This window comes from Silurus meridionalis, chromosome 10 (genome assembly GCF_014805685.1).
Source record: "Silurus meridionalis isolate SWU-2019-XX chromosome 10, ASM1480568v1, whole genome shotgun sequence".
Classification (NCBI taxonomy): Eukaryota; Metazoa; Chordata; class Actinopteri; order Siluriformes; family Siluridae; genus Silurus; species Silurus meridionalis.
In genome coordinates, this window is record NC_060893.1 from 21,763,903 (window position 1) to 21,789,315 (window position 25,413).

At 40.1% G+C, this 25,413-nt stretch overlaps 1 protein-coding gene across 1 annotated transcript; it reads right to left on the reverse strand.

Moving 5' to 3' along the window:
- Nucleotides 1-519: 519 nt before the first annotated feature.
- proza (protein Z, vitamin K-dependent plasma glycoprotein a) lies at nt 520-23,732 on the reverse strand. The gene is made up of 10 exons (XM_046860169.1): nt 23,538-23,732; nt 16,299-16,409; nt 15,657-15,826; nt 14,581-14,605; nt 13,718-13,831; nt 13,456-13,584; nt 7,393-7,508; nt 3,067-3,184; nt 1,551-1,867; nt 520-1,462 (listed from the first exon to the last, which is right to left on the reverse strand). Exons 2-10 carry the CDS (start codon nt 16,372-16,374, stop codon nt 1,253-1,255), a joined length of 1,275 nt encoding a protein of 424 aa, XP_046716125.1. The 5' UTR covers nt 16,375-16,409; nt 23,538-23,732; the 3' UTR covers nt 520-1,252.
- Between the last annotated feature and the right edge of the window lie 1,681 nt (nt 23,733-25,413).

Sequence of the window (25,413 nt, forward strand, 5' to 3'; positions counted from 1 at the left end):
ACAAAAAAAAAAGTAAGATTTTTTTTTTTAAAAATAGCTAAATTTACTTTATGTTGGAGTTCACGTCATTTACAAAGATTAAAGAAGCATCTCATTTTATACGAGTCATTGATTTATCCAGCATACTGAGGATCCATTAGGCTCTACTTCCCTACTGCAATATGGCGTACTATTTCTCTTTATATAGGCTAGCTATAGCACTAACTACATTGTCTAGAGCAAGTCAGGGAAAGTATATTATTTCACCACCGATGTATTAGATTAATCCCATACAATTCCATTACGGCTTTTATTTTATTTTTTGGCCGAATACATTTATCATTGGCTCATAGGAAATCAACGACCAACACAGAGAGAAAAATGGTGAATGTTACGCTCAACCAGAGCCAGACTATAATAAGAGCTGAATAGTAATTGACACTTACACAAAACCCAGTGTAGTCCTCTTTACCAATTCTACAAGCTCTATATTTATATATATATGTATATATATATATATCTGTAAGGTGATTCTAAATGTACAGAGCACAAAAACATTTATTAATAATTTGACACATGACAACAATGCAATTATTTGAAGAAGGATATTGTATACTGCAGAACCAAATGTCCTGCCTCTGTATTACACACAGTAGATATATCATGTTATACATTTGGTTTATTTTGTTTCATGTAGCCATTTTATGTAGTTGGTTCTGGGTTATGAAAGAAAATGGTGGAATGTTAAAAATGGGTCAAGAAAATATACTTTAATGATAATGGAAAAGAGTAAAATGGAGAAAATGAAAGATGTTGATGTTTTCTCATTTTGGTACTATTACAGACTTTAATAATACACTGTGTATAGAGATAATATGGTTTAGATTTGATTATAGTTAAATTAGATTTAAAAGTAGCATGTTATACTGCTTATGCCTTATTTTATTCTAAAGAAAGAATTAAAACACACAAAAAGGCAAATCAGTGCGCGTTATCTATGTATACAAGTATGTATATGTTTAAGATTCTGCATATGAAGATGTATAAGTATAGGCATGAATATGTATATGTATATGAATATGTATATGAATTTGTATATGTAAAACAGTGTATTATAGAAGTTGATAGAAACTTTGCTACAGGAATTAAAACAGAGAATGTCGGCTTTTGGAGAAATATCACGCACTAGCAATTACATGCTCGGGAAATACCACATGCTGGAAGTTAAGAAAGCAGACAGCACAGTTTCAGGAGCAGTTTCATCTCGTATGTTTTATACCGAGCCCATTACATTTCTTAACCAGGGAATAAAGCGAGAGACTTTCTGAAAGACGTAGCCATTGCTGCACTCTATCCCTTGGGACTGGCTCACCACACCGGTCAAAAAGAAGACCTCTCGGTACAAGGTGAGGACAGGACTTCCGGGGCCGAAGAAGCAATCTGCTTTAGGGCTTTGTAGCGTGCAGGACATCTTGTTGGTAACCTTGTTGGCAACAGAAATGATTCAGATTTAAAACACTACATTGTAACGATGTTGAATAGATTGTTGTTTGATAAAGAAATGGACTAACCTGGCCCGAGTGACGCTCCACACAGCTCGGCAGTTTGCTGTAGGACAGGTGATTTAACCGGAGATTTCCTTCGAACTCGGATGCGTCTTTCCAGCCCGTAATCACGCCCAAGTGCTCGCCCGACATCAAAAGGGTCTCTGCGAAATCTCGCTCAGGCAGGCAGGCCGCTACTACACTCTTCTTAAAGATGATCTTTTCCTTCAGCTCGATCACGGCGAGGTCATTTTCTGGTTTGCCTTCCATGAAAAGTGGATGAACGTGCACATGCTTCACATACAGGTTCTGTTCACCTGTCTCATAGGAAGTCAACCTTTTGCCTGTGAACACAAACATGTGTTACTGATACTTCACTGGAAATCATGTAAGATGTAAGAATTGATATATAATCATTTTTCCACTTTTGAACTAGCCGTTTACCTGTGAATGTACTTTAACTAAATGTAAAGCTTTGAAATTTGGGGTCTGAATTTTCTTTAGTCTTAATTTTTCTTTAGTTAATTCCAGTAAATTTGCATTGTTCAAAATGCCTGAGTAAATCATAAAAGGCCTGCCATGAATTCAGAAACACTCAGTTTTTTATGGTACTTGAGAAACACGTTCCTTTTGTTTATATGCAACAAACTACGTAATTTAATTTGATAAATTGTCATCAAACTGTCACTTTAAGCAATAACAGTAAGTTTTGGATGATATACATGTAGCTCTGTCACGTTTCACTTTACAAGATTCTGTTTACATTTGTAGAACATGCTAACCCATATGCATGTAGTTCAATGGTGAAATGGTGAAAGAAACCAACATGGCTACTATTCCATACTTCAGCACCATGCAATTCCCTCTGGCTCACTGGAACCGACTTCACCAAGAAAATGAGCCATAAAGTACGCTAGAGCTCTGTAAGCGTTATTTAGAGAGCAAACAGTCATTTGGATTGTAAATTTATCATGGCATCAAAGTTTTTCAGCTCAATGTTTGGAGAAAAGAACTGTCCAGATGTTGAGAGTGTGTAAAGCTGTTATTCATGCTAGGGGAGGATTTTTGTAATGAAAATAAAATGGAACATCTGGACATTTATAGATTTGTTTGGTCAAAGAAAATATTAATATCTTTATATTATCAAGTTTGTTGCATATAAACAAAAGAGCATGTGTCTCTAAAAAACATAAAAGGCTAGGTGTTTCCAAAATCTTTTCATATAATGTACATTTAAATTTTAATGTTAATTTTTTAAATCAAAATGTCACTCGATTTGTTTGTTTTTCGTGATTTTTATTTAAAAATTCACTTATTTTAGTACTTCAATTTAGTGTACAGTAAGAAAAAATTAAATTTTTTCATGCTAGTTCATTATTTAGCTTACTTGATTGATTGATTGATTGATTGTTCGATTAATTGATCAATTTATTGATTGATTGATTGCAAGTCCAATCAGGGCCTCTGCATGTAGCAAAACATTTCCCATGGACAATGTTAGACTTTTTGTGCATGTTTTCTATTAAAAATGACTCTCACTCACCCACAGCCACCTGGAAGTCAGGATATTTGCCTGCACACTGTGCAGTCGTCAGGACAAAGTTTTCTTTAATGATGACGCCACTGCAAAAGCCTTTCGAGTCGCTGTTACGCAGCAGGGCCTTCAAATGTAACAGGAATACAAATAAATAAATAAATAAATAAATAAATACAAAGGTTATAAGGGCTACCTTGCAAGCTTGTAGTAAAGTAGTAAAGAGAGCCATTACTCGTCTGCTTACTTCTATCTTCAGAAAATCAGACGTCTACCTCCGTTGCTCACATCCATTTCCACAGCTGTTCTTGTACATGCTCAAGTTACCTTGTGCATTGATTATTTAGCTCTATTCTGTTTGGGTTACCACATAAACTCCTTCATTAACTTCAATTGGTCCAGAACTCAGCCGCCCATATGATTACTAGAACCTCCTCTATTGAGCATATCTCCCTGTTTCTTCCACAATCATTGATTGTGACTGTCTCACCACTATCACAAACTTCCACTGTCTGACCACAATCATGCCTCAAAACTAATCTGTTCAGAGTAGCTTTTTTTTATTAATTTGAAAGGTTAAATAGCTGTTTGTTGTTGTATGATTTTATCATTTCACTCTACTGTACGGTGTCCTTAATTGTTTTGAAAGGCACCTTTAAATGAAATGTATTATTATTATTATTATTATTATTCAAGTCAAGTCAAGTCAAGTCAAGTGGCTTTTATTGTCATTTTACTATACACAGTGGTACACAGTACACAGTAAAACGAAACAACGTTCCTCCGGAACCCTGGTGCTACACAAAAACAACAAAACAACATAAAGTGCATCGAGTGCAGCCTGGTGCAAACAGTGCAAACAAAAGAACAGTACAGACAGACAGAGTGCAGACAGACAACACAAGACAAGACAAAAGACAAAAACCAAGTATAGCGCCGACTAGTAAACCTACTGTATACTTACATATACAGTACTGTGTGAGGTGAATGTAAAAACTATACCCAGGAGAAAATACAAACAGAAAGAGCAATGTAGTGCAAAAAACAGCAGCAAGGAGGTGCAAAGACAGCATGTAAACATTATACTGTAGTATAAAAGGTGCAAAAACAGCATGTAAACATTGTACTGAATATAAACATTGTACTGAATATAGTATAAATAATAATAAATATATAAATGGTGATGGAGTGGATCGAGATGAGTGATGAATGTGTTTAGTCCAGGTTGTACAGTTCAGTTCAGTAACAGTAACACACAGTGAGTGTGTGTGTGTGTGTGTGTGTGTGTGTGTGTGTGTGTGTGTGAGTGTGTGTGAGTTCTGTTCAGTTCTGTGTGTTGAGAAGCCTGATGGCTTGTGGGAAGAAACTGTTACACAGTCTTGTTGTGACGGCCCGAATGCTTGGAACCGTTTTCCTGATGGTAGGAGGGTGAAGTATGCGTGTGACGGGTGTGTGTGATCGTCCACAATGCTGTGTGCTTTGCGGATGCAGCGTGTGGTGTAAATGTCCATGATAGAGGGGAGAGAGACTCCGATGATCTTCTCAGCTGTCCTCACTATCCTCTGTAGGGTCTTGCGATCCGAGACGGTGCAATTCCCAAACCAGGCAGTGATGCAGCTGCTCAGAATGCTCTCAATGGTCCCTCTGTAGAACATGGACAGGATGGGGGAGGAGGTGGGCTTTCCTCAGCCTTCTCAGAAAGTATAGACGCTGCTGGGCTTTCTTGGTGATGGAGCTGGTGTTAAGTGACCAGGTGAGGTTGTCCGCCAGATGAACACCAAGGAATTTGGTGCTCTTGACGATCTCCACAGAGGATCCATCGATAATCAGTGGAGATTGGTCGCTCTGAGCTCTCCTGAAGTCCACAACCATCTCTTTCGTTTTGTCCACGTTCAGAGACAGGTTGTTTGCTCCACACCAGGCAGTTAACCGTTTCACCTCTTCTCTATATGCTGACTCATCGTTCCTGCTGATTAGACCCACCACGGTCGTGTCATCAGCGAACTTGATGATATGATTTGAGCTGTGCGTTGGTGCACAGTCGTGAGTCAGCAGAGTGAACAGCAGTGGACTGAGCACACAGCCTTGAGGGGCTCCAGTGCTCAGTGTGGTGGTGCTGGAGATGCTGTTCCCGATCCGGACTGCCTGAGGTCTCCCAGTCAGGAAATCCAGGATCCAGTTGCAGAGAGGTGTTCAGGCCCAGAAGGTTCAGCTTCTCGATCAGGTGCTGAGGAATGATTGTGTTGAATGCTGAGCTGAAATCAATGAACAGCATTCGTACATATGAGTCCTTGTTATCCAGGTGGGTGAGGGCCAGATGAAGGGTTGTGGAGATGGCATCGTCCGTGGAACGGTTTGGACGATACGCAAACTGCATTGGGTCCAGGGAGGGTGGAAGCTGTGTCTTGATGTGCCTCATGACAAGCCTCTCGAAGCACTTCATCACGATGGGAGTGAGCGCGACGGGACGATAGTCATTGAGGCAGGAGACAGTCGATTTCTTTGGCACAGGAACGATGGTCGTTGTCTTGAGGCACGTGGGAACAACGTTACTGCTCAGGGAGATGTTGAAGATGTCAGTGAAGACATCTGCTAGTTGTTCTGCACATTCTCTGAGCACTCTGCCAGGAATGTTGTCAGGTCCAGCAGACTTCCGTGGGTTAACTCTGCATAGAGTTTTCCTCACTTCAGCTGTGGTTAGACAGAGCACCTGGTCAGTGGGAGGAGGATGGTCTTCCTCGCCACCACGTTGTTCTGTACCTCAAACCGGGCGTAGAAGTCGTTCAGCGCATCTGGGAGGGAGGCGTCACGGTCACAAGCAGGTGATGTGGTCTTGTAATTCGTGATCACCTGGATGCCCTGCCACATGCGCCGAGTGTCTCCACTGTCCTGGAAGTGGTCGTGGATTTTCTTGGCGTGTGCGCTTTGCCTCTCTGATAGCACGAGACAGTTTGGCCCTTGCTGTTTTAAGGCCGCCTTGTCCCCTGTTCTGAAGGCAGAGTCTCTTTGTTTCAACAGCGCACGCACATTTGCAGTCATCCACGGCTTCTGGTTGGGCGTGTAGTGATGGACTTGGAGATGGTCACATCGTCAACGCACTTGCTGATGTAGCAGGTCACTGATGATGTGTACTCTTCCAAGTTGATGGAATCGCCGTGGTTGCAGCCTCTCTAAACATGTCCCAGTCAGTGCACTCAAAACAGTCCTGAAGAGCAGAAGTAGCTCCTTCTGGCCAGGTTTTCACCTGTTTCAGAACCGGTTTAGAGCGTCTGATGAGCGGTCTGTATGCTGGAATCAACATAACAGAGCAGTGGTCTGAGTATCCGAGATGGGGGCGGGGCTCCGCACGATACGCGCCGGGGATGTTTGTGTAAACAAGATCCAGCGTGTTCGCTCCTCTCGTTGCAAAGTCCACATGCTGATGGAGTTTAGGAAGCACAGTCTTGAGATTCGCATGGTTGAAATCTCCGGCGATAATAAACAATCCGTCGGGGTGAGCATTCTGCAGGTCGCTAATAGCGCCGTAGAGTTCACTCAGTGCCTCCTTAGCATTAGCACTGGGAGGAATGTACACTCCGACGATGTAAACAGTGGTGAATTCCCGTGGTAAATAAAAAGGTCTGCATCTAACAGTCACAAACTCCACTAGCGATGAGCAGTAACATGAAACAAGCACAGAGTTCTTACACCATTCCGTGTTGATATAAACACACACGCCACCACCGCGAGTCTTACCGCACAGAGCTGTGTTTCTGTCGGCTCGAAACACGGTTAGCGCGTCTAGCTGGATGGCGGCGTCCGGAACTCTGTCGCTGAGCCACGTCTCCGTGAAAACAAAGACGCAACAGTCTCTAAACTCTCGCCGTGTGGTTTGCTGGAGTCGGATGTAGTCAGTTTATTATCCAGGGAGCAGACGTTTGAAAGAAAAATGGACGGGAGAGCCGGCCGGCTAGGGTTAGCATTTAGCCTAGCACGGACACCCGCCCGTTTGCCGCGCTTCCGCTTCCTCGAACAGCGCTTTCGAGGTCTCCTCTCCCGGCCACCGGCATCAGGTAACACCGAGGGCTGGGGGCCTGGTCTATGTGGCCGAGGTCGCAGCAAGCCGAGGTCGCGAAGGTTGTTGATAAGATCATCATGCAGATTGTTGGTTGCATGATGCCTGTACCGTAGCAGTGTCTGGTGGTCGTACACATGAACACAGCTGACTCTGGTGTCCATGTATTGTGGAAGGTCGGGCTAAATATGGTGAAAGCACCATTTTTGGATCCGGAGAGGCCGCTGCGAGCTACTGCCGCGCCGCCATCTTAAAACTATTATTATTATTAGTGTTCGTACCTGCCAGGGACACTCTTCAGCCCTGCAGTCCAGTCCTTCAAATTTTGAGCGAATGTTGCTGGACTGATGGCTGTTCCACTGACTCAGGCTGCTCACCTTTCCACATGGGTGTTGCCCTGTTAAAAAAAAAAAAAAAAAAAAAACCACAGGTTTAGTGTTTGGAAAACGTGCCTGAGAACATGGCAATGACTACTAAGTAAAATATTAATATATAGAATGAATAATTTTTATATTATGAATTATTACAAAATTAAAGCTTTATCAGATCAGATTTTGCCATTTACAGGTAAAAAAAAAAAAAAGAGATATAACTTTTTTAAATAAAAAAAAATATTGTAATTATATTTTCTTATTTCTTATTAAACTTTTATCATTTATTACATTTTAACGTTCTTTTGATGTTTTTTGTGGTTAAATAATTTAATTTTTTTCGCTACATTTGTTTAACAAAAATGTTATTAATTGAATAATATAACTAATGAATATATGTGCCACACATTACAAAATCTTATAAAAGTATAAGCAATTTATTTATTTATTTATTTTTACCTAAAAAGTAACACTTCCAGTACTAGAAAAATAAATGTCCCTGGGTGTGCACTTAGTGTTATTGTTATGGTGAATCCAGTTTCGGTTTTAATCATCTGACAGATGTTGGCAGGAACCAGTTCAACATAGTAATTATATGGAGAATACCAGGCAACGAGTCAAAACACAAGAGAAACAATGCAATAAAAGCAAAAGCAGGAACCAGCGGGATCCTGTTTGAATCGACACTAGCGGGAGGAATCCTTCTACGTCATTCAAGCGGCCTTACGCACCCAGAAAGTCCTACACAGGATTTTTCACTGCATGCATTGCATTGCACTGCACCCAGACAATTGTGGCAAACCATGAGCACATGATTTCCTTCTCTGTGATGAAAAGAGGTTCGCATATGACTAAGAAGTGTGAGAGGGAAGGGAGCGAAACTAGTCGTTCGTTTGTTTCTATGATGAAAGTCAACAGCGTTTAAAAGTAGTCCTTAGGGGACATCACACACATCGTCCACCTTTTTACGTAACTGCTCATGCTTGTCTCATGCTTGTTGTGTAAGCGAAACCTCCTCCTAAGTACATTTACATTTGCGCCATTTGGCAGACGCCCTTATCCAGAGCGACTTACAACTGAGCAGGGGAGGGTTTTAGGGCTTTGCTCAAGGGCCCAGCAGTGGCAGCTTGGTGGTGGTGGGATTTGAACCTGTGATCTTCTGATCCAAAGCCCAATGCCTTAACCACTGAGCTACCACCTCCCAAGTACTACACTATATTGTCAAAGGTTTGTGGACACTTGGTCATAAGTATGGTATGTGCTTTTTGAACATCCTATTCCACATTTAGTCCCAATTTACTCTTATAATTCCCTCCACTCTTTTGAGAAGATGTTCCACTACATTTTTAGAGTTGTGCTCATACAGCAACGAGGATGTTAGTAAAGTCACGGATGTATTTGAGAAGAGGAGGCCTGGGGTCCATTCAGTGTTCACATTTATCCCAAAGGTGTTCAACAGGGTGTTCAGAGCTCTATAGCAGGAGATCTTTCAAACTCCAAACCATACAAAGCATATCTTCATGGAGTTTGCTATGTGCACAGGTGTAGTGTTACGCTGGAACAGGTTTTGGCCTCCTAGTTCAAGTGAACTAATTCCAACCCAAAGACATCCTGTACAATTGTGTGCCTTCAGCTTTTCGATAACAGTTTGGGAACAAAAGACATATCGCTGGGAAAATCAGGTGTCCCAATACTTTTGTCCATATAGTGTATGTAAAACACTTTATATGGACCACAACCTGAATTTGTCCAGTCATATGTGGTTCTTCCTCACACTGTTACCACAAACTTGTATGCAAACAAAGCAAACTCTATAAATGCTTCCTGCTTTGCATGGATTGGAGTGGAAGATCTGACCTCAACCCTATTGGGATGAATGTGAACTCTGACTGCACCCTAGGCCTCCTATGTGAATCTCCACAGATCTCTACAAGCACACTCCAAAATCTAGTGGAACACCTTCCCAGAGTTATTATAACAACAAATATGGAATGAGGTGTTTCATTTAGTGTAGTTATTTAAATTATCATGCCCTTTTGTTATCCAAAGTGGTTGCTAGGGTGACATTACCAAGGGGGAGGGTTGCGATAGGAAGGGCATCCAGCGTAAAAACATGTGCCAAATCAAACATGTGCTGCTAGGTGATTTTGTTATCCAAGGCATCTGATAGTTGGTTATTATTGTATTCCACGTAGTTGCTAAGTGGTTGGTATGGCATCCAAGACGATTTCTTAGTGATTGGTAGGTGTCTCAGATGGTTGCTAGGTCTTTGCTACAGTAGAGGGATCCCAGGTCAAGGTTGTTCCTAGGGAGTTAGGTTGGTTGATGGTTGCACGGTTGGTACTAAGGTACTCCAGGTGGTCACTCTTGAATTCTAGGGTGTTGCTTTTGTCAGTTACTTTCAGAGGTGGAAAGTAACGGAGTACAAATACTTCGTTACTCTACTTAAGTAGATTTTTTTGGTATCAGTGCTTTACTCCACTATTTATTTTTCAGACAACTTTTTACTTTTACTCATTACCTTTTTACACAAATATCTGTACGTTTTACTTCTTACATTTTTAAAACCGGCTCGTTACTTTAGTTTTAATCCATTGATTTGTTGAAATATATATATATTTTTTTTCACTGCGCGCTGATTTCAGCCGAACAACCGATTTCCCGTTACTGCGCGTCTTTTTCAGTCCACTGGTGTATAAAGTTCTGACTCACTCACCACAGATGTAGACTAGTTTACGAAGCTAAGAATCAGCAGGGCAGAAGGCAGTAAGAAGTTTGGGGTTAATGTGGATGAGACAGAGGGAGTCAGTGATGTAAACACGACTAAGAACAGACACATTCATGATCATCATCATCTTTTCTCTGCTTGCGTGTCCTGTTCTATATGTGGATGTCAAAATTAAAATGATTGTAAACGGCACTGGATGTTATTAACGCGCTATCAATTCACCGCGCATTTCTGTTTTTACCATTTTTATAAAAAAAAATTTAAATAAATAAATAAATAAATATAAAAGAGGTGGAATTAAAACCTTCGGCAAAAAAATCATTTATCCCCAAAGTCCTTTCTTTACTTAGAAATAAAATATATAAATAAACTCCAGATAAAAATATTTTTAATCAGTAAACTTTTGTTTTATTTATGCGCCAAGTCTCAAATCAAACACAAAATCCGCCATGTTGTACACAATTTACCCTCTGGGTGGCATTTTGTGGGTTTTTCCCTCATAATGGCGACACGAACTTAAATTACTGTCTTTATTGATATTGATGTACAGATAAAAACAATGCAGCATTCAAATCTGTAAAATGTCTATGAAATATATATATATATATATATATATATATATATATATATATATATATATATATATATATATATATATATATATATATTTATATTTATATATTTATTTTATATAAATATATAAAAGCTTCCTGACTTGAAGAGGTGCAGTTTCTCCGGTATCACCTCATTAACTGTCCGTGTGGAAACATAGCAAAGGCTCTTAATGATGTCCACACATCTCTGCACTGATATAGCCTTTATATTTAATCACTGTACATATGCTTACAAATATCACATGCTGTAAATATGATACATATTTATCTGCACTATTTGCACGATTCTATCTATCTATCTATCTATCTATCTATCTATCTATCTATCTATCTATCTATCTATCTATCTATCTATCTAATATGATCTAAGGTCCAGTTAACAGCTAAAACGGGTAGAAGTAATAACGACTTTTTACTGAAGTACATGTCAGAGCCAAGACTTCTTTACTTTTACTTAAGTAAAAAGGTATAATCAGTACTTCAACTTTTACCCAAGTATTTTAAAACATGAGTATCTATACTTCTAATTAAGTAAAGGATGTGTGTACTTTTACCACCTCTGGTTACTTTGGTCTCACAACTGACTCCTAAGGTTATTGGGGCAGTGGTTTTAAAACTTTTGCTGCCACTTTAGAGGGGGGTGGATTTTCAATCCTCTCCTGCCCTCTGTTACCCCAAAAAAGGTTAATAAAAAACTTCAAGATGAAAAATGTCTAATTCATTGAAATAAAAGGTTCCAAATCAATAACATTAAAGAGCATAAAGTACAAGAATAGAGAAAATTAAAAGTGTAGTTGTGTCAACACTTTGCCTTACTGTCACCTTGCAAAAAAAAAAAGGCAAATGCATTTGAAAAAGATGTTAAGAACAAAAAGAACATATCAATATGTGAGTTTTATCACTTAGCCTGTTTAGCACTGCTCATCTTTTCAAAACAGGGTTTGCAGGCTTGAGACTGCCACTCTCAATTCATGTTCAATATTGAGCGGAGATCTGCACTTTGTATTTAGTGAAGCAACATCTGAAAAGCACATCTCACAAAGATAACATGTGACAAAAGTGATAGGTTTCATGATATTATCTTTTAGGTTGGCTTTTTGGTTGATTGGTCCTACCATCTACCTTGTATTGTACCTGGGTTTTTTGTGGTCCATGTCACAATTGTATTCAAAGATGTTGCTTTCCATGTATGAACTTTATTTTCAATAAAGAAAACCATTAATGAAGAAACAAAATGAATAAATCTTGCCATTCAAACATTTGAATTGACATGGCATTAAAAAGCAAATAAGGCAGGAAGGATGGAGTTTCCAGAACAGCCGCCATTTATGCAGTATTTATTATTATATGAACAATACTTGTGTACTTTTTCAACATATGCTCTGAGTACTGGCTGACTCTGCACTGAAATTCATTGTGCAAATGTTCTATCTTTCTGGATTTTTCTACTGCTACATTGTTTGCACACATTTGCAATATGCCAGACACTCACTTGTCCAACCACCAGAGGGAGCCCTATCCCAATTATTGACATCACTTCATTCCTTCTACAGATACTTCCTGTTTGTTTGTCGGTTTCAATCCATGTGCTTCTATAGACACACTGCATGGTATTGCCTGTTCACTGAGTGCAAGATGTTTGCCTGTTATGTGATCATGGTCTGTTCTACTGATCATCTCTGATACTACTGTTTATGATTTGTTCTTGTGTAGGTCTTGTGTGGGTCCTAAGTGTAGGGCTTGTGTGGGGCCTGAGTGTAGGTCTTGTGTAGGGCCTGAGTGTAGGTCTTGTGTAGGGCTGAGTGTAGCTCTTGTGTGGGGCCTGAGTGTAGGTCTTGTGTAGGGCCTGAGTGTAGGTCTTGTGTAGGGCCTGAGTGTAGCTCTTGAGTAGGCCCATAGTGTCGATCTTGTGAAGGGCCTGAGTGTAGCTCTAGTGTAGGCCTTGTGTAGGCCCATAATGTAGGTCTTGTGAAGGGCCTGAGTGTAGGTCTTGTGTAGGGCCTGAGTGTAGCTCTTGTGTAGGGCCTGAGTGTAGCTCTAGTGTAGGCCTTGTGTAGGCCCATAGTGTAGATCTTGTGTAGGGCCTGAGTGTAGCTCTAGTGTAGGCCTTGTGTAGGCCCATAGTATAGGTCTTGTGTAGGGCCTGAGTGTAGGTCTTGTGTAGGTTCTAGGTAAAGGTCTTTACATTGTCTAATGCTGAGCGCACACTGTGTGATTTTTAGTCCTTTGCGATTGTTGCTTGTCAGACTGTATGAACATGATCCCCATTTCACACTTAAGGATCTCAGTTGCCATCACCTCAGACTGCACTACAGTCAAAAACTGATGCACACAAGAAAAAGATTTGTCCGAAGTTTTATGTCATAATCCATGACACGTTCAGACTAGAGTTCTTTCGCTAATAGTAGTTAGCAGTAAACAAAAACAATCTGTTGCGTCAATTTTGTTGACATGCCATGAGAATAAAAACATCATACAAACACTCCGTTTCTTTCCATAACGCTATAGGTTTCTCTATGTTTTATGTATTGCAATGGTCCTGGAGGAACACTTTTTCACCATGCTCGAAATAAACAAGTCCCTCAACTTCATAAAAAAAATCTGAATTGTAATAATCGGGACAGTTCTTACCAGCAGGAACGCATTTCTCTTTCTGCTGCAGCTTCCATCCCCAGGCGCAGGAGCACTCATACGACTGATATCCAGGCTTACAAAACTGACTACAGCCTTTGCTCTTATCGATGATGCACACTGTCTGATCTTTAAGAGAAACAAAGAAGCATGAAATAAGACGAGCTGGGCGTCACGGTTAAACAGAAAAAAAAATACTTACAAGACAATTTCATCTATGGCAACTGTGCACAAATCTGTCATTTGTTTTTTGTTTTTTTACCTGTTTCACAGTGCACTCCTGAAAATCCAGATTTGCAGATACAGTCGTAACCACCAACGCTGTCTGAGCACATAGCTCCATTTTTGCACGGCTGATTTGCACACTGATCTCCATCTGTGAAATGATGTTGTTAAAAAAATATTCATTCCATATTTTTTTTTTAATTGAACAACATTTAACCAAGATGCATTAGACATCCAGTGACACTTTTAGCACTGGGAGACACAAGGCATATATAACTAACAAGTAACAGAAATCTATCATCACCCTTTTCCATATTTTGTAGTATTAGTGCCTGAATCTAAAATTGACTGGTCAGGTCAGGAATGTATATAAAATAGCCCATGATACTTAAGTAGTGTGTGGGAATAAAAAGGGAAAAATGATTCACAAATAAAAGTTTAAATGTTGTGAATGCTTAAGTATTTATCTACATTGCTATAAACCCCCTGTGATTTGCATGCTGATGATGAAGTTGAAAGAATTTTTGACAGCCTCAAAACTCATTAGTTCGTCAATACCAAGTATATTGCAGCACAATTCCAGTATTTCAACAAAATCCGGGAAAAGAATAAAGGCCAGGATTTGATTATTACAAATATTCCACACAGCACAATTAAATTCATTATCAAAAATGAAAACAAAATGGGATTAGGTAAATGAGGTCAAGAAGGGATCGGTCAGAAAAAAATTTGATATAGAGTCAAGGGGTTTTTCTGAAAGACTTGAAGAGATCCACACATCAGAGTGGAGATCTGTTTTCCAGGAAAACTGTAATGAAAACACTTTATACAGATAGCATCACAATACAACAACAAATGAACAAACATGTTCGTTCATTTGTTTCAAGCAGAATTACTCACCTATGTACACCGACCAGAAGATATCCTGTATTGAAATAAAAACAAAAGCTGTATTGTTAAAACAGTCCAAAATAATAAGTCACAACAGCCTAGGACTATTCCGTTCCGTTCCAGCAGGGGTCAGTGTCGTAACATTATTAAAATCCCGTTTACTTTCTGGTTTAGATGTACTATAAAGGAGGGCGTTGGTAAGATTTACCGATTCACATCAGTGCATAAGCATACATATTTACAATGTGATGCATTGATTTAAAAAATTGTGCATAGGATACAAGATGGCATTTGTATCACGATGCATCAAATTGAACATATTTGCGACAGTCAAAAACGATTTATTTCAATATAATTATTAGTAAATGCGCTATACTTTTACCACTTAGAAAGTACCCAATAATTTGAGACCAATATTTAATATGTAGATTGATTTCTAGTCGCTAAACCGTTTCTCGAGCGTGTTCTCTCCGCACCACTGCTGCTATGTGAATATGACGTGAATATTCATATGAACTGTTAGTACCATAATGAATTGCAGGGCATCAAATTTTTCCCATTGAATCGAAATCGAATCGCACTGCATTGTAATAGAGGTGAATCGTATTGCATCGGTAGCTGCCTCATGTGTATCTTTATTGTATCAGATCGTTGGCTTTGCATTGAGATGCGAATCGCATCGGCCTCAGTTATGGAGATGCACATCACTACTATATCCACTATAAAACCATTATAATTTCAGTTGCCAATCTTCATGAAATTCATCCCCTGATAAATTTCATATTTCAAAATATCATATTTCTCCTGAACCTTAAAAATTTCAGATCCACATACTGCAGGCTGACTGTCCTCCAGGTTTTCTATGTGGTCAAGTCGAGGATTAGGATGACCATGGCCTTCAATTTGTGGTAAATAATAATCATGGCACACATAAATTTTACCATTGTTTTATATCTATGAGGCCAATACAAGCAAGCTGGCACTGTTAGGCCCCTGAGCAAGGCTCTTAACCCTCAGCTGCTTAGTTGTATATGAGAATCTATCTATCTGATCTGGGTGGATGGGTGACATCGTCTGAGACTCACAGTGCGATAAGTGTCCTGAAACACTTCTCTTGCTTCTTCGTAGTCGCACACCTCCTCCAGACACTCGTGCTCGAGGTTGTGGGGGAGCGCGTTCTCCTCGTTCCCAGCATTCGCTCTCTTCTGACGGCTGATGACTTCACTGGCCTCCTTCCGGTCAAGAAAAACAGGGACTGAGAGGACGAGATGTATTTTTTAAATACAGCATTTAAAGCACAAGGATTTCATTTGATCACTTTAGAAGGCGATACAATCATTATATTATTTACGTGCAATGCAACATTCAGGTGCAATATTTATATGCAATATACAGTAGAAAACCTTTTTTATATATTATTGAATATTTATAATGCTAAAATGTATATTTGTAATCGACTTGTTTCTATGAAGAGACTTTGGGACAATGTCTATTTTTAAAAGCGCTTAAATAAATAAAACCAAACCGAAGTCACTGATTGCGGTATTTAATCGTAAATTGATAAATATTTGTTTTAAACTTCTAATATTTAATATAATATCCTCATAGCTACATGGAAACGAAAACAGCGCTCAAGCTAGCGAGAAGATTAATGTGTGGTAGCACAGAGGATCACTGGATTATGCGCAGTGATATACTAATCCATTTAAAGCAATAAAACCTCATACCTCCGCTTTTGTCCAGTCCGGCCGTCACAGAGCCTAACAGGAGGGTTAGGGAAAGCGCTGTATACATCCACACCATGGTAAGGTCTGAATCTAGAGCCCGTCCGGATCCTCCTGTAAGGTTTAAAGTTCACACTGAAGAGCTGTTTACAGAGTAACCTTTGATCGTCCCAATGTTGATCCCCAAACTGTTTCACTATTCGGAAAGCAGCTTCTTTAAAAATGATCATTTCCGTAATTGATATCGTTAACTCAGGACGAGCCGATACGTGTGACAGCCGTGTAGCCATAACATTTTATTTTCAAATCGACTACAATGTCAGTTCTCACCAGCTTTTATTTCAAATTACAGTCAAGTAATACATAAATATTCCACATATTAAAAAAAGTTTATCATTTCCTTCAAAAGTGCAACAAGAAATGCTTTATTATAATTGAATCTTTTTGAATTAGGACATGAACACGAGGCAGCAACAAGCGAGAGTCTCACACACGGGGCCTTTATACACATTCATTAGCATTGCATAAGTGTTTCGAAATTCATTTGATCATGAAATTTCAGTTACATGGCCTTTGCATGAAAAGAGACAAGAGAGAAGATTCGAATAAGAAGAAGAAGTAGAAGAAGAATTTATTAAAAATGCGATAAACAGATTCTAACGTATAGTTGCTTTTTAATATATTAAAAAATACAGCTGCAATCTATAAAGATATATATTATATATATATATATATATATATATATAACCCAGCCATTAGGGGGGCACAAGCCAGTGCACTCTTAGTGCCGGTCCCAAGCCCGGGTAAATGGGGAGGGTTGCGTTAGGAAGGGCATCCAGCGTAAAACATGTGCCAAATCAAATATGCGGATCACAAATGAGAATTTCATACCGGATCGGTCGAGGCCCGGGTTAACAACGACCACCACAGGTATCGTTAGCCGACAGGGTACTGGTGGAAATTGGGCTACTGTTGGCCGAAGGAGGAGAAGAAGAGGAGGACGACGTCTACAGAGACGGCAGGGAAAGGAGCAGTGTAGGAGAGTAGAGGTTCGGGTTGGTACTTTAAATGTTGGTACTATGATGGGTAAAGGGAGAGAGGTAGCTGATATGATGGAGAGGAGAAAGGTAGATATGCTGTGTGTTCAGGAGACCAAGTGGAAAGGGAGTAAGGCCAGGAACATTGGAGGTGGGTTTAAACTGTTTTATCATGGTGTGGATGGGAAGAGAAATGGTGTAGGGGTGATTCTGAAGGAAGAGTACAGTAAGAGTGTAGTGGAGGTGAAGAGAGTTTCTGATAGGGTGATGATCGTGAAGGTGGAAGTTGAAGGATGATGATAAATGTCATCAGTGCCTATGCTCCACAAGTTGGCTGTGAGATGGAGGAAAAGGAAAGATTCTGGAGTGAATTAGATGAAGTGGTAGATGGTGTACCTAGGAAAGAACGATTGGTGATTGGGGCAGACTTTAATGGGCATGTAGGTGAAGGAACAGAGGTGATGAGGAGGTGATGGGTAGGTATGGTTTTAAGGAGAGGAATGTGGAAGGGCAGATGGTGGTAGATTTTGCTAAAAGGATGGAAATGGCAGTGGTGAACACGTATTTTAAGAAGAAGGAGGATCATAGGGTGGCGTATAAGAGTGGAGGAAGGTGCACACAGGTGGACTATGTGCTATGCAGGAGATGCAACCTGAAGGAGATTGGAGACTGTAAGGTGTTGGCAGGGGACAGTGTAGCTAGACAGCATCGGATGGTGGTCTGTAGGATGGTTTTGGAGGCGAAGAAGAAGAGGAAAGTAAGGATTAAAGAAGAATAAGATGGTGGAAACTGAAGGAGGAAGAGTGTAGTGTGAGGTTCAGGGAAGAGGTCAGACAGGGGCTTGGTGGTGGTGAAGAGGTGCGGATGATTGGGCAACTACTGCAGGAGTGATGAGGAGGCAGCTAGAAAAGTACTTGGTGTGACATCTGGAAATAGAAAGCAAGACAAGGAGACGTGGTGGTGGAATGAGGAAGTGCAGGAGAGCATTAGGGGAAAGAGGTTGGCAAAACAGAAGTGGGATCGACAGAGTGATGAGAAAAGTAGGCAGGAGTACAAGGAGATGCGGCAGCAGGTAAAAGGGATGTGGCGAAAGCCAAGGAAAAGGCATATGAGGAGTATAAGAGGTTGGACACTAAGGAAGGAGAAAAGGATTTATACCGATTGGCCAGGCAGAGGGACCGAGCTGGGAAGGATGTACTGCAAGTTAGAGCAATAAAGGATGGAGAGGGAAATGTGTTGACTAGTGAGGAGAGTGTGTTGAGAAGGTGGAGGGAGTATTTTGAGCAGCTGATGAATGAGGAAAATCACAGAGAGAGAAGGTTGGAGGATGTGGAGTTGGTGAAGCAGGATGTAGATAGGATTAGTAAGGAGGAAGTGAGAGCAGCGATTAAGAGGATGAAGAATGGAAAGTCGGTTGGACCAGATGACATACCGGTAGAAGCGTGAGATGTTTAGGAGAGATGGCAGTGGAGTTTTTAACCAGATTGTTTAACAGGATTCTGGAAGGGGAGAGGATGCCTGAGGAATGGAGGAGGAGTGTGCTGGTACCGATCTTTAAGCATAAGGAGATGTGCAGACCTGCAGTAACTACAGGGGAATTAAGTTGATCAGTCACACCATGAAGTTATGGGAAAGAGTAGTGGAAGCCAGGCTGAGAGAAGAGGTGACCATCTGTGAGCAACAGTATGGTTTCATGCCGAGGAAGAGCACCACAGATGCCTTATTTGCTTTGAGGATGTTGATGGAGAAGTATAGAGAAGGACAGAAGGAATTGCATTGTGTATTTGTGGATTTAGAAAGCGTCGACAGGGTGCCAAGAGAGGAGTTGTGGTATTGTATGAGGAAGTCAGGTGTGTCAGAGAAGTATGTGAGGGTGGTGCAGGACATGTATGAGGACAGTGTGACGGCAGTGAAGTGTGCAGTAGGTACGACAGACTGGTTCAGGGTGAAGGTTGGACTGCATCAAGGATCGGCCCTGAGCCCTTTCCTGTTTGCAGTGGTGATGGACAGGTTGACGGACGAGGTCAGACAGGAGTCTCCTGGACTATGATGTTTGCAGATGATATTGTGATTTGTGGTGAGAGTAGAGCAGGTTGAGAAGAGCCTGGAGAGGTGGAGATATGCGCTGGAGAGAAGGGGAATGAAAGTCAGTAGGAGTAAGACAGAGTACATGTGTGTGAATGAGAGGGAGGGCAGTGGAGTGATGCTGTTGCAGGGAGAAGAGGTGGAGAAGGTGGAGGAGTTCAGGTACCTGGGGTCAACGGTGCAAAGTAATGGAGAGTGTGTTAGAGAAGTAAAGAAAAGAGTGCAGGCAGGGTGGAGTGGGTGGAGAAGAGTGACAGGAGTGATTTGTGATAGTAGGGTATCTGCAAGAATGAAAGGGAAAGTTTATAGGACTGTGGTGAGACCTGCGATGTTGTATGGATTAGAGACAGTGGCATTGAGTAAAAGACAGGAGGTGGAGCTGGAGGTAGCAGAGCTGAAGATGTTAAGGTTTTCGTTGGGAGTGACAAGGATGGACAAGATTAGAAATGAGTTTATTAGAGGACAGCACATGTAGGATGTTTTGGTGACAAGGTGAGGAGGCGAGATTGAGATGGTTTGGACATGTGCAGAGAAGGGACATGAATTATATTGGTAGAAGAATGCTGAAGATGGAGCCACCAGGTAGGAGGAAAAGAGGAAGGCCAAGGAGGAGGTTCATGGATGTGGTGAGGGAAGACATGCAGGTAGTTGGTGTAAAAGAGGCAGATGTAGAGGACAGGGTGGTATGGAGACGGATGATCCGCTGTGGCAACCCCTAATGGGAGCAGCCGAAAGAAGAAGAAGAAGAAGAAGAAATATATATATATATATATATATATATACACACACACATAAATTAAGAGATATATAGATGTACACTAACATATATACATATATATACAGTATATATATAGATAGATAGATAGATAGATAGATAGATAGATAGATAGATAGATAGATAGATAGATAGATAGATAGATATACACATATAGATTATAGAGATATATACAGTGAGGAAAATAAGTATTTGAACACCCTGCTATTTTGCAAGTTCTCCCACTTAGAAATCATTGAGGGGTCTGAAATTGTCATCGTAGGTGCATGTCCACTGTGAGAGACATAATCAAAAAAAAAAAAAATCACAATATATGATTTTTTAACTATTTATTTGTATGATACAGCTGCAAATAAGTATTTGAACACCTGAGAAAGCCAATGTTAATATTTGGTACTGTAGCCTTTGTTTACAATTACAGACTACGTTTCCTGTAGTTTTTCCACCAGGTTTGCACACACTGCAGGAGGGATTTTGGCCCACTCCTCCACACAGATCTTCTCTAGATCAGTCAGGTTTCTGGCCTGTCGCTGAGAAACACGGAGTTTGAGCTCCTCCAAAGATTCTCTATTGGGTTTAGGTCTGAGACTGGCTAGGCCACGCCAGAACCTTGATATGCTTCTTACAGAGCCACTCCTTGGTTATCCTGGCTGTGTGCTTCGGGTCATAGTCATGTTGGAAGACCCAGCCTCGACCCATCTTCAATGCTCTAACTGAGGGAAGGAGGTTGTTCCCCAAAATCTTGCAATACATGGCCCCGGTCATCCTTTCCTTAATACAGTGCAGTCGCCCTGTCCCATGTGCAGAAAAACACCCCCAAAGCATGATGCTACCACCCCCATGCTTCACAGTAGGGATGGTGTTCTTGGGATGGTACTCATCATTCTTCTTCCTCCAAACACGTTTAGTGGAATTATGACCCAAAAGTTCTATTTTGGTCTCATCTGACCACATGACTTTCTCCCATGACTCCTCTGGATCATCCAAATGGTCATTGGCAAACTTAAGACGTGCCTGGACATGTGCTGGTTTAAGCAGGGGAACCTTCCATGCCATGCATGATTTCAAACCATGACGTCTTAGTGTATTACCAACAGTAACCTTGGAAACGGTGGTCCCAGCTCTTTTCAGGTCATTGACCAGCTCCTCCCGTGTAGTTCTGGGCTGATTTCTCACCTTCCTTAGGATCATTGAGACCCCACGGTGAGATCTTGCATGGAGCCCCAGTCCGAGGAGATTGACAGTCATGTTTAGCTTCTTCCATTTTCTAATGATTGCTCCAACAGTGGACCTTTTTCACCAAGCTGCTTGGCAATTTCCCGTAGCCCTTTCCAGCCTTGTGGAGGTGTACAATTTTGTCTCTAGTGTCTTTGGACAGCTCTTTGGTCTTGGCCATGTTAGTAGTTGGATTCTTACTGATTGTATGGGGTGGACAGGTGTCTTTATGCAGCTAATGACCTCAAACAGGTGCATCTAATTTAGGATAATAAATGTAGTGGAGGTGGACATTTTAAAGGCAGACTAACAGGTCTTTGAGGGTCAGAATTCTAGCTGATAGACAGGTGTTCAAATACTTATTTGCAGCTGTATCATACAAATAAATAATTTAAAAATCATATATTGTGATTTCTGGATTTTTTTTTTTTAGATTATGTCTCTCCTACAATGACAATTTCAGACCCCTCCATGATTTCTAAGTGGGAGAACTTGCAAAATAGCAGGGTGTTCAAATACTTATTTTCCTCACTGTAGATATACACATATAGATTATAGAAATATATAGATATACACTAACATATAGATTATAGAAATATATAGAAATACACATATAGATTATAGAGATATATAAATATACACTAATATTGACTGAAACCGTGTTTATTGTTTAATCCTTCTTTTGGAAAATGCAGAAAAATCCTCTGCTCTCATATTGAACATTAAATTATACAGGGTTATTCAAAAAGAATGAACCGATTTTATTACGCAATATAACAACTGAACGTTTCCGGAAGAACGACGTGACAACATCGCAAACAAACTTAGATATCTCCTCTTTCAAATGGTCACTGACTCATTCCATGACGATGCTTGAGACCTGAAGCAATGCGTCATGATATCGATTCATTCTTTTTCAATAACCTGGTATTATTGGCACCTCATTGCAAACATATAAGTAAAATATATTTAAATTATATTCCACCTACGTATTAGTAGGTGACTATTACAGTAAAAAGAAACTGTACAACCATGTTTCACAGGGGTATAAAATGAGGTAGCACTTAGGCCAGATTCCCTTCATTCATCACAATGGATATGACCAAGGAATATAGCTGTAATGTGCAAAAAAACTTTGCTGAGCTTCATAACCTTCAGTTTTCTAGTCTTCTTTGCTCATATTTACCAAGGGTGCCGACCCTTGTGTGTGGGGGCACTGTAGAGGTAGATGTAGGTGTAGATGTAGGTGTAAATGCTGCATCTTTGAATGAAATTGAATTTTCTGATGTCACATGACAAGATCCACCCAAAAAGCTACCACTTTACCCCCCACTAAGATACAAACAAAAGAGGATGAGTTCTAAGATGTTTTCCCAGCCTGCCACACACACACACACACACACACACACACACACACACACACACCACAGTAAGCAGTAAGCAGTGATGCATCATTTGGTGCCATTGGATGGATAATGTACTGCGTATTGGACACAAACAACGCCTTGTTGGGTTTTCACTGCCCTCGTGTGGAAGAATGCATAATTGCATTCCTCCAGAGATAAACAAACATCTACAACAGGCCTGAATTCATTATAAAACATCAATTCTAGTTTATAATAGATTATGCATATCTAACTATCTATCTATCTATCTATCTATCTATCTATCTATCTATCTATCATTAATATCTATCTATCTATCTATCTATCTATCTATCTATCTATCTATCTATCTATCTATCTATAAATTGAACACACAGGTTTATTTATTTGTTTATTTATTGATCTTGTAATTTCATTTATCTAGATAGATAGATAGATAGATAGATAGATAGATAGATAGACAGACAGACAGACAGACAGACAGACAGACAGATAGATAGATAGATAGATAGATAGATAGATATGCATAATCTATTACAAACAAAATACATTGCAAAAAATACAAAACAGTCTGATGTTATATGAAATGTATTTTAATATAACAAAAGAAATAATGGATTTATTGCTAGTGCTGTTCAAATGCGCAGTACAAATATTTATTTATTTTAATTACCACTACATATAATCTAATATATTATTATAGTAACCCCAGGCATTGCGCTATAATATCGGACAGTCCACCTACCGTCACACAGCCCAGATAATCCTCTTTATAATCGTTTCCGTAACAAAAATCCTGATTTCTGAGTATATTTGTTGCAGCTTGGTCTTCAGAGAAACCGCTACAGAGGGGAAATTGCTTATATAACCCGGTGGTGTTTCTCAGCCACGGCTTTAAATCCTCAATTCAGTCCGGACAAGGCGTGTTTATCATCCAGATTAGTGTAATACCTCGGATTGGACACTAAGGGGAGCTCGCAAGCCAATGTTGTGTTTTTCTTTGTTGTTTATATTGTTTGTTTGTTTGTTTTATGTTCTTTTTTTTTCTTTTTTTTAGATTTTTATTCACCCATATTCAGTAATGCTAAATGAAACTTTATACCTGAAAATATCATAATCATGCAATTGTGTATATTTATTCCTGCTAAAAATAATATCAAAATAATAAAAAATGCCATAAAAAAATAAGCACTTTTCTTGAAGTGTTTGTAGATATTCAGACATACACTATATTTCCAAAAGTATTGGGTCACCTGACCTTACCTGCTCTATGTAGTTCTTTTTCAAACTGTTACCACAAATCTGGAGGCATTCAATTGTACAGGACGTCATTAGATGGCGCTATAATACAATTTTGCATTCACTTGAACTTAGAAACCCAAAACCTGTTCCAGCATGGTGATGCTCCTGCGCACACAGTGAGCTCCTTGAAGGTTTCATGCTTTAGAGAGGAAGATCTTGAGTGGCCTGCTATAGAGCTCTGATCTCACCCCTACTGAACACCTTTGGGATGAATGTGAACACTGACTGCACCCCAGGTCTCCTCACCTACATCAGTACCTGCCCTGTGGCTGATGAACACAAATATCCATAAGCACACTCCAAAATCTAGTGGAACATCTTCCCAGAAGAGTGGAGGGAATCATAAGAGCAGATTGGGACTAAATGTGGAATGCGATACTCAAAAATTACACGCCGTACTTTTAACCAGGTGTCCAAATACTTTTGGAAATATAGTGTATACATTGTTTATTCTAACAGGACACACGTGGATAACAAGCAGCCCGACCTGTGACCATGTCAATGCCACGCAAGTATTTTTGATCACCAGGTGGATATGCATGTATGTGTGTGCATATATTTAGAAAGAAATGATATTGAAGTATATATTATAGGTATAAGGGGTGTATAAAAAATTTATTGTTCCTATACTTTTGGAGGGATTCGAAAAGAAGGGAAAGTAGAAAAGAAAAGATAACTGAAGACCTGGACTGTGGGACAAGTAAGGAACCGTTTAGAAACCTTGGAGGACAGATGTGAGACAAAGTCAGAGTGTAGTGCAAAAATAAAACTTAAATACATGTACAATACAAGTTCTGTGTGTAGTAGTAGAAGTGATTAAAGCTCTGGGTTACTGATCATAAGGTCAGTGGTTCAAGCCAAGCACTGTCCAACTGCCACTGTCGGGCCCTTAAGCAAGGCCCTTGAGCATATCATGCCTGCCCCTGTGCTACTCCTCTGTAAACATGTCGAGAAGTTCTAGTTTTGTGGTTAAGGCTCTGGGTTACTCATCAGAAGGTTGTGGGTTCAAGGCCCTTAACCCCTTAGTGCTACAGAAGGGGCTGTATCATGGCTGACCCAGCACTCTGAGCCCAGCTTCCTAACATCGATTGGATATGCGAAGAAAGAATGGCACTGTAATGTACATGTGGCAAGTAAAAAGCCCCTTTACATGTGCTCATCAAGGAGTGATCATGTGACTAGGTCATGTGATGTGCAGGGGCTGATGGGAGAGATAGTCCTCTGGCTCTAGGCATCACCCTGACAAAACACACAAAAATCAATATGAAAGAAAGCATTTTCTATCAAACAATGATCATGAAACTAACTCTACTTCACAT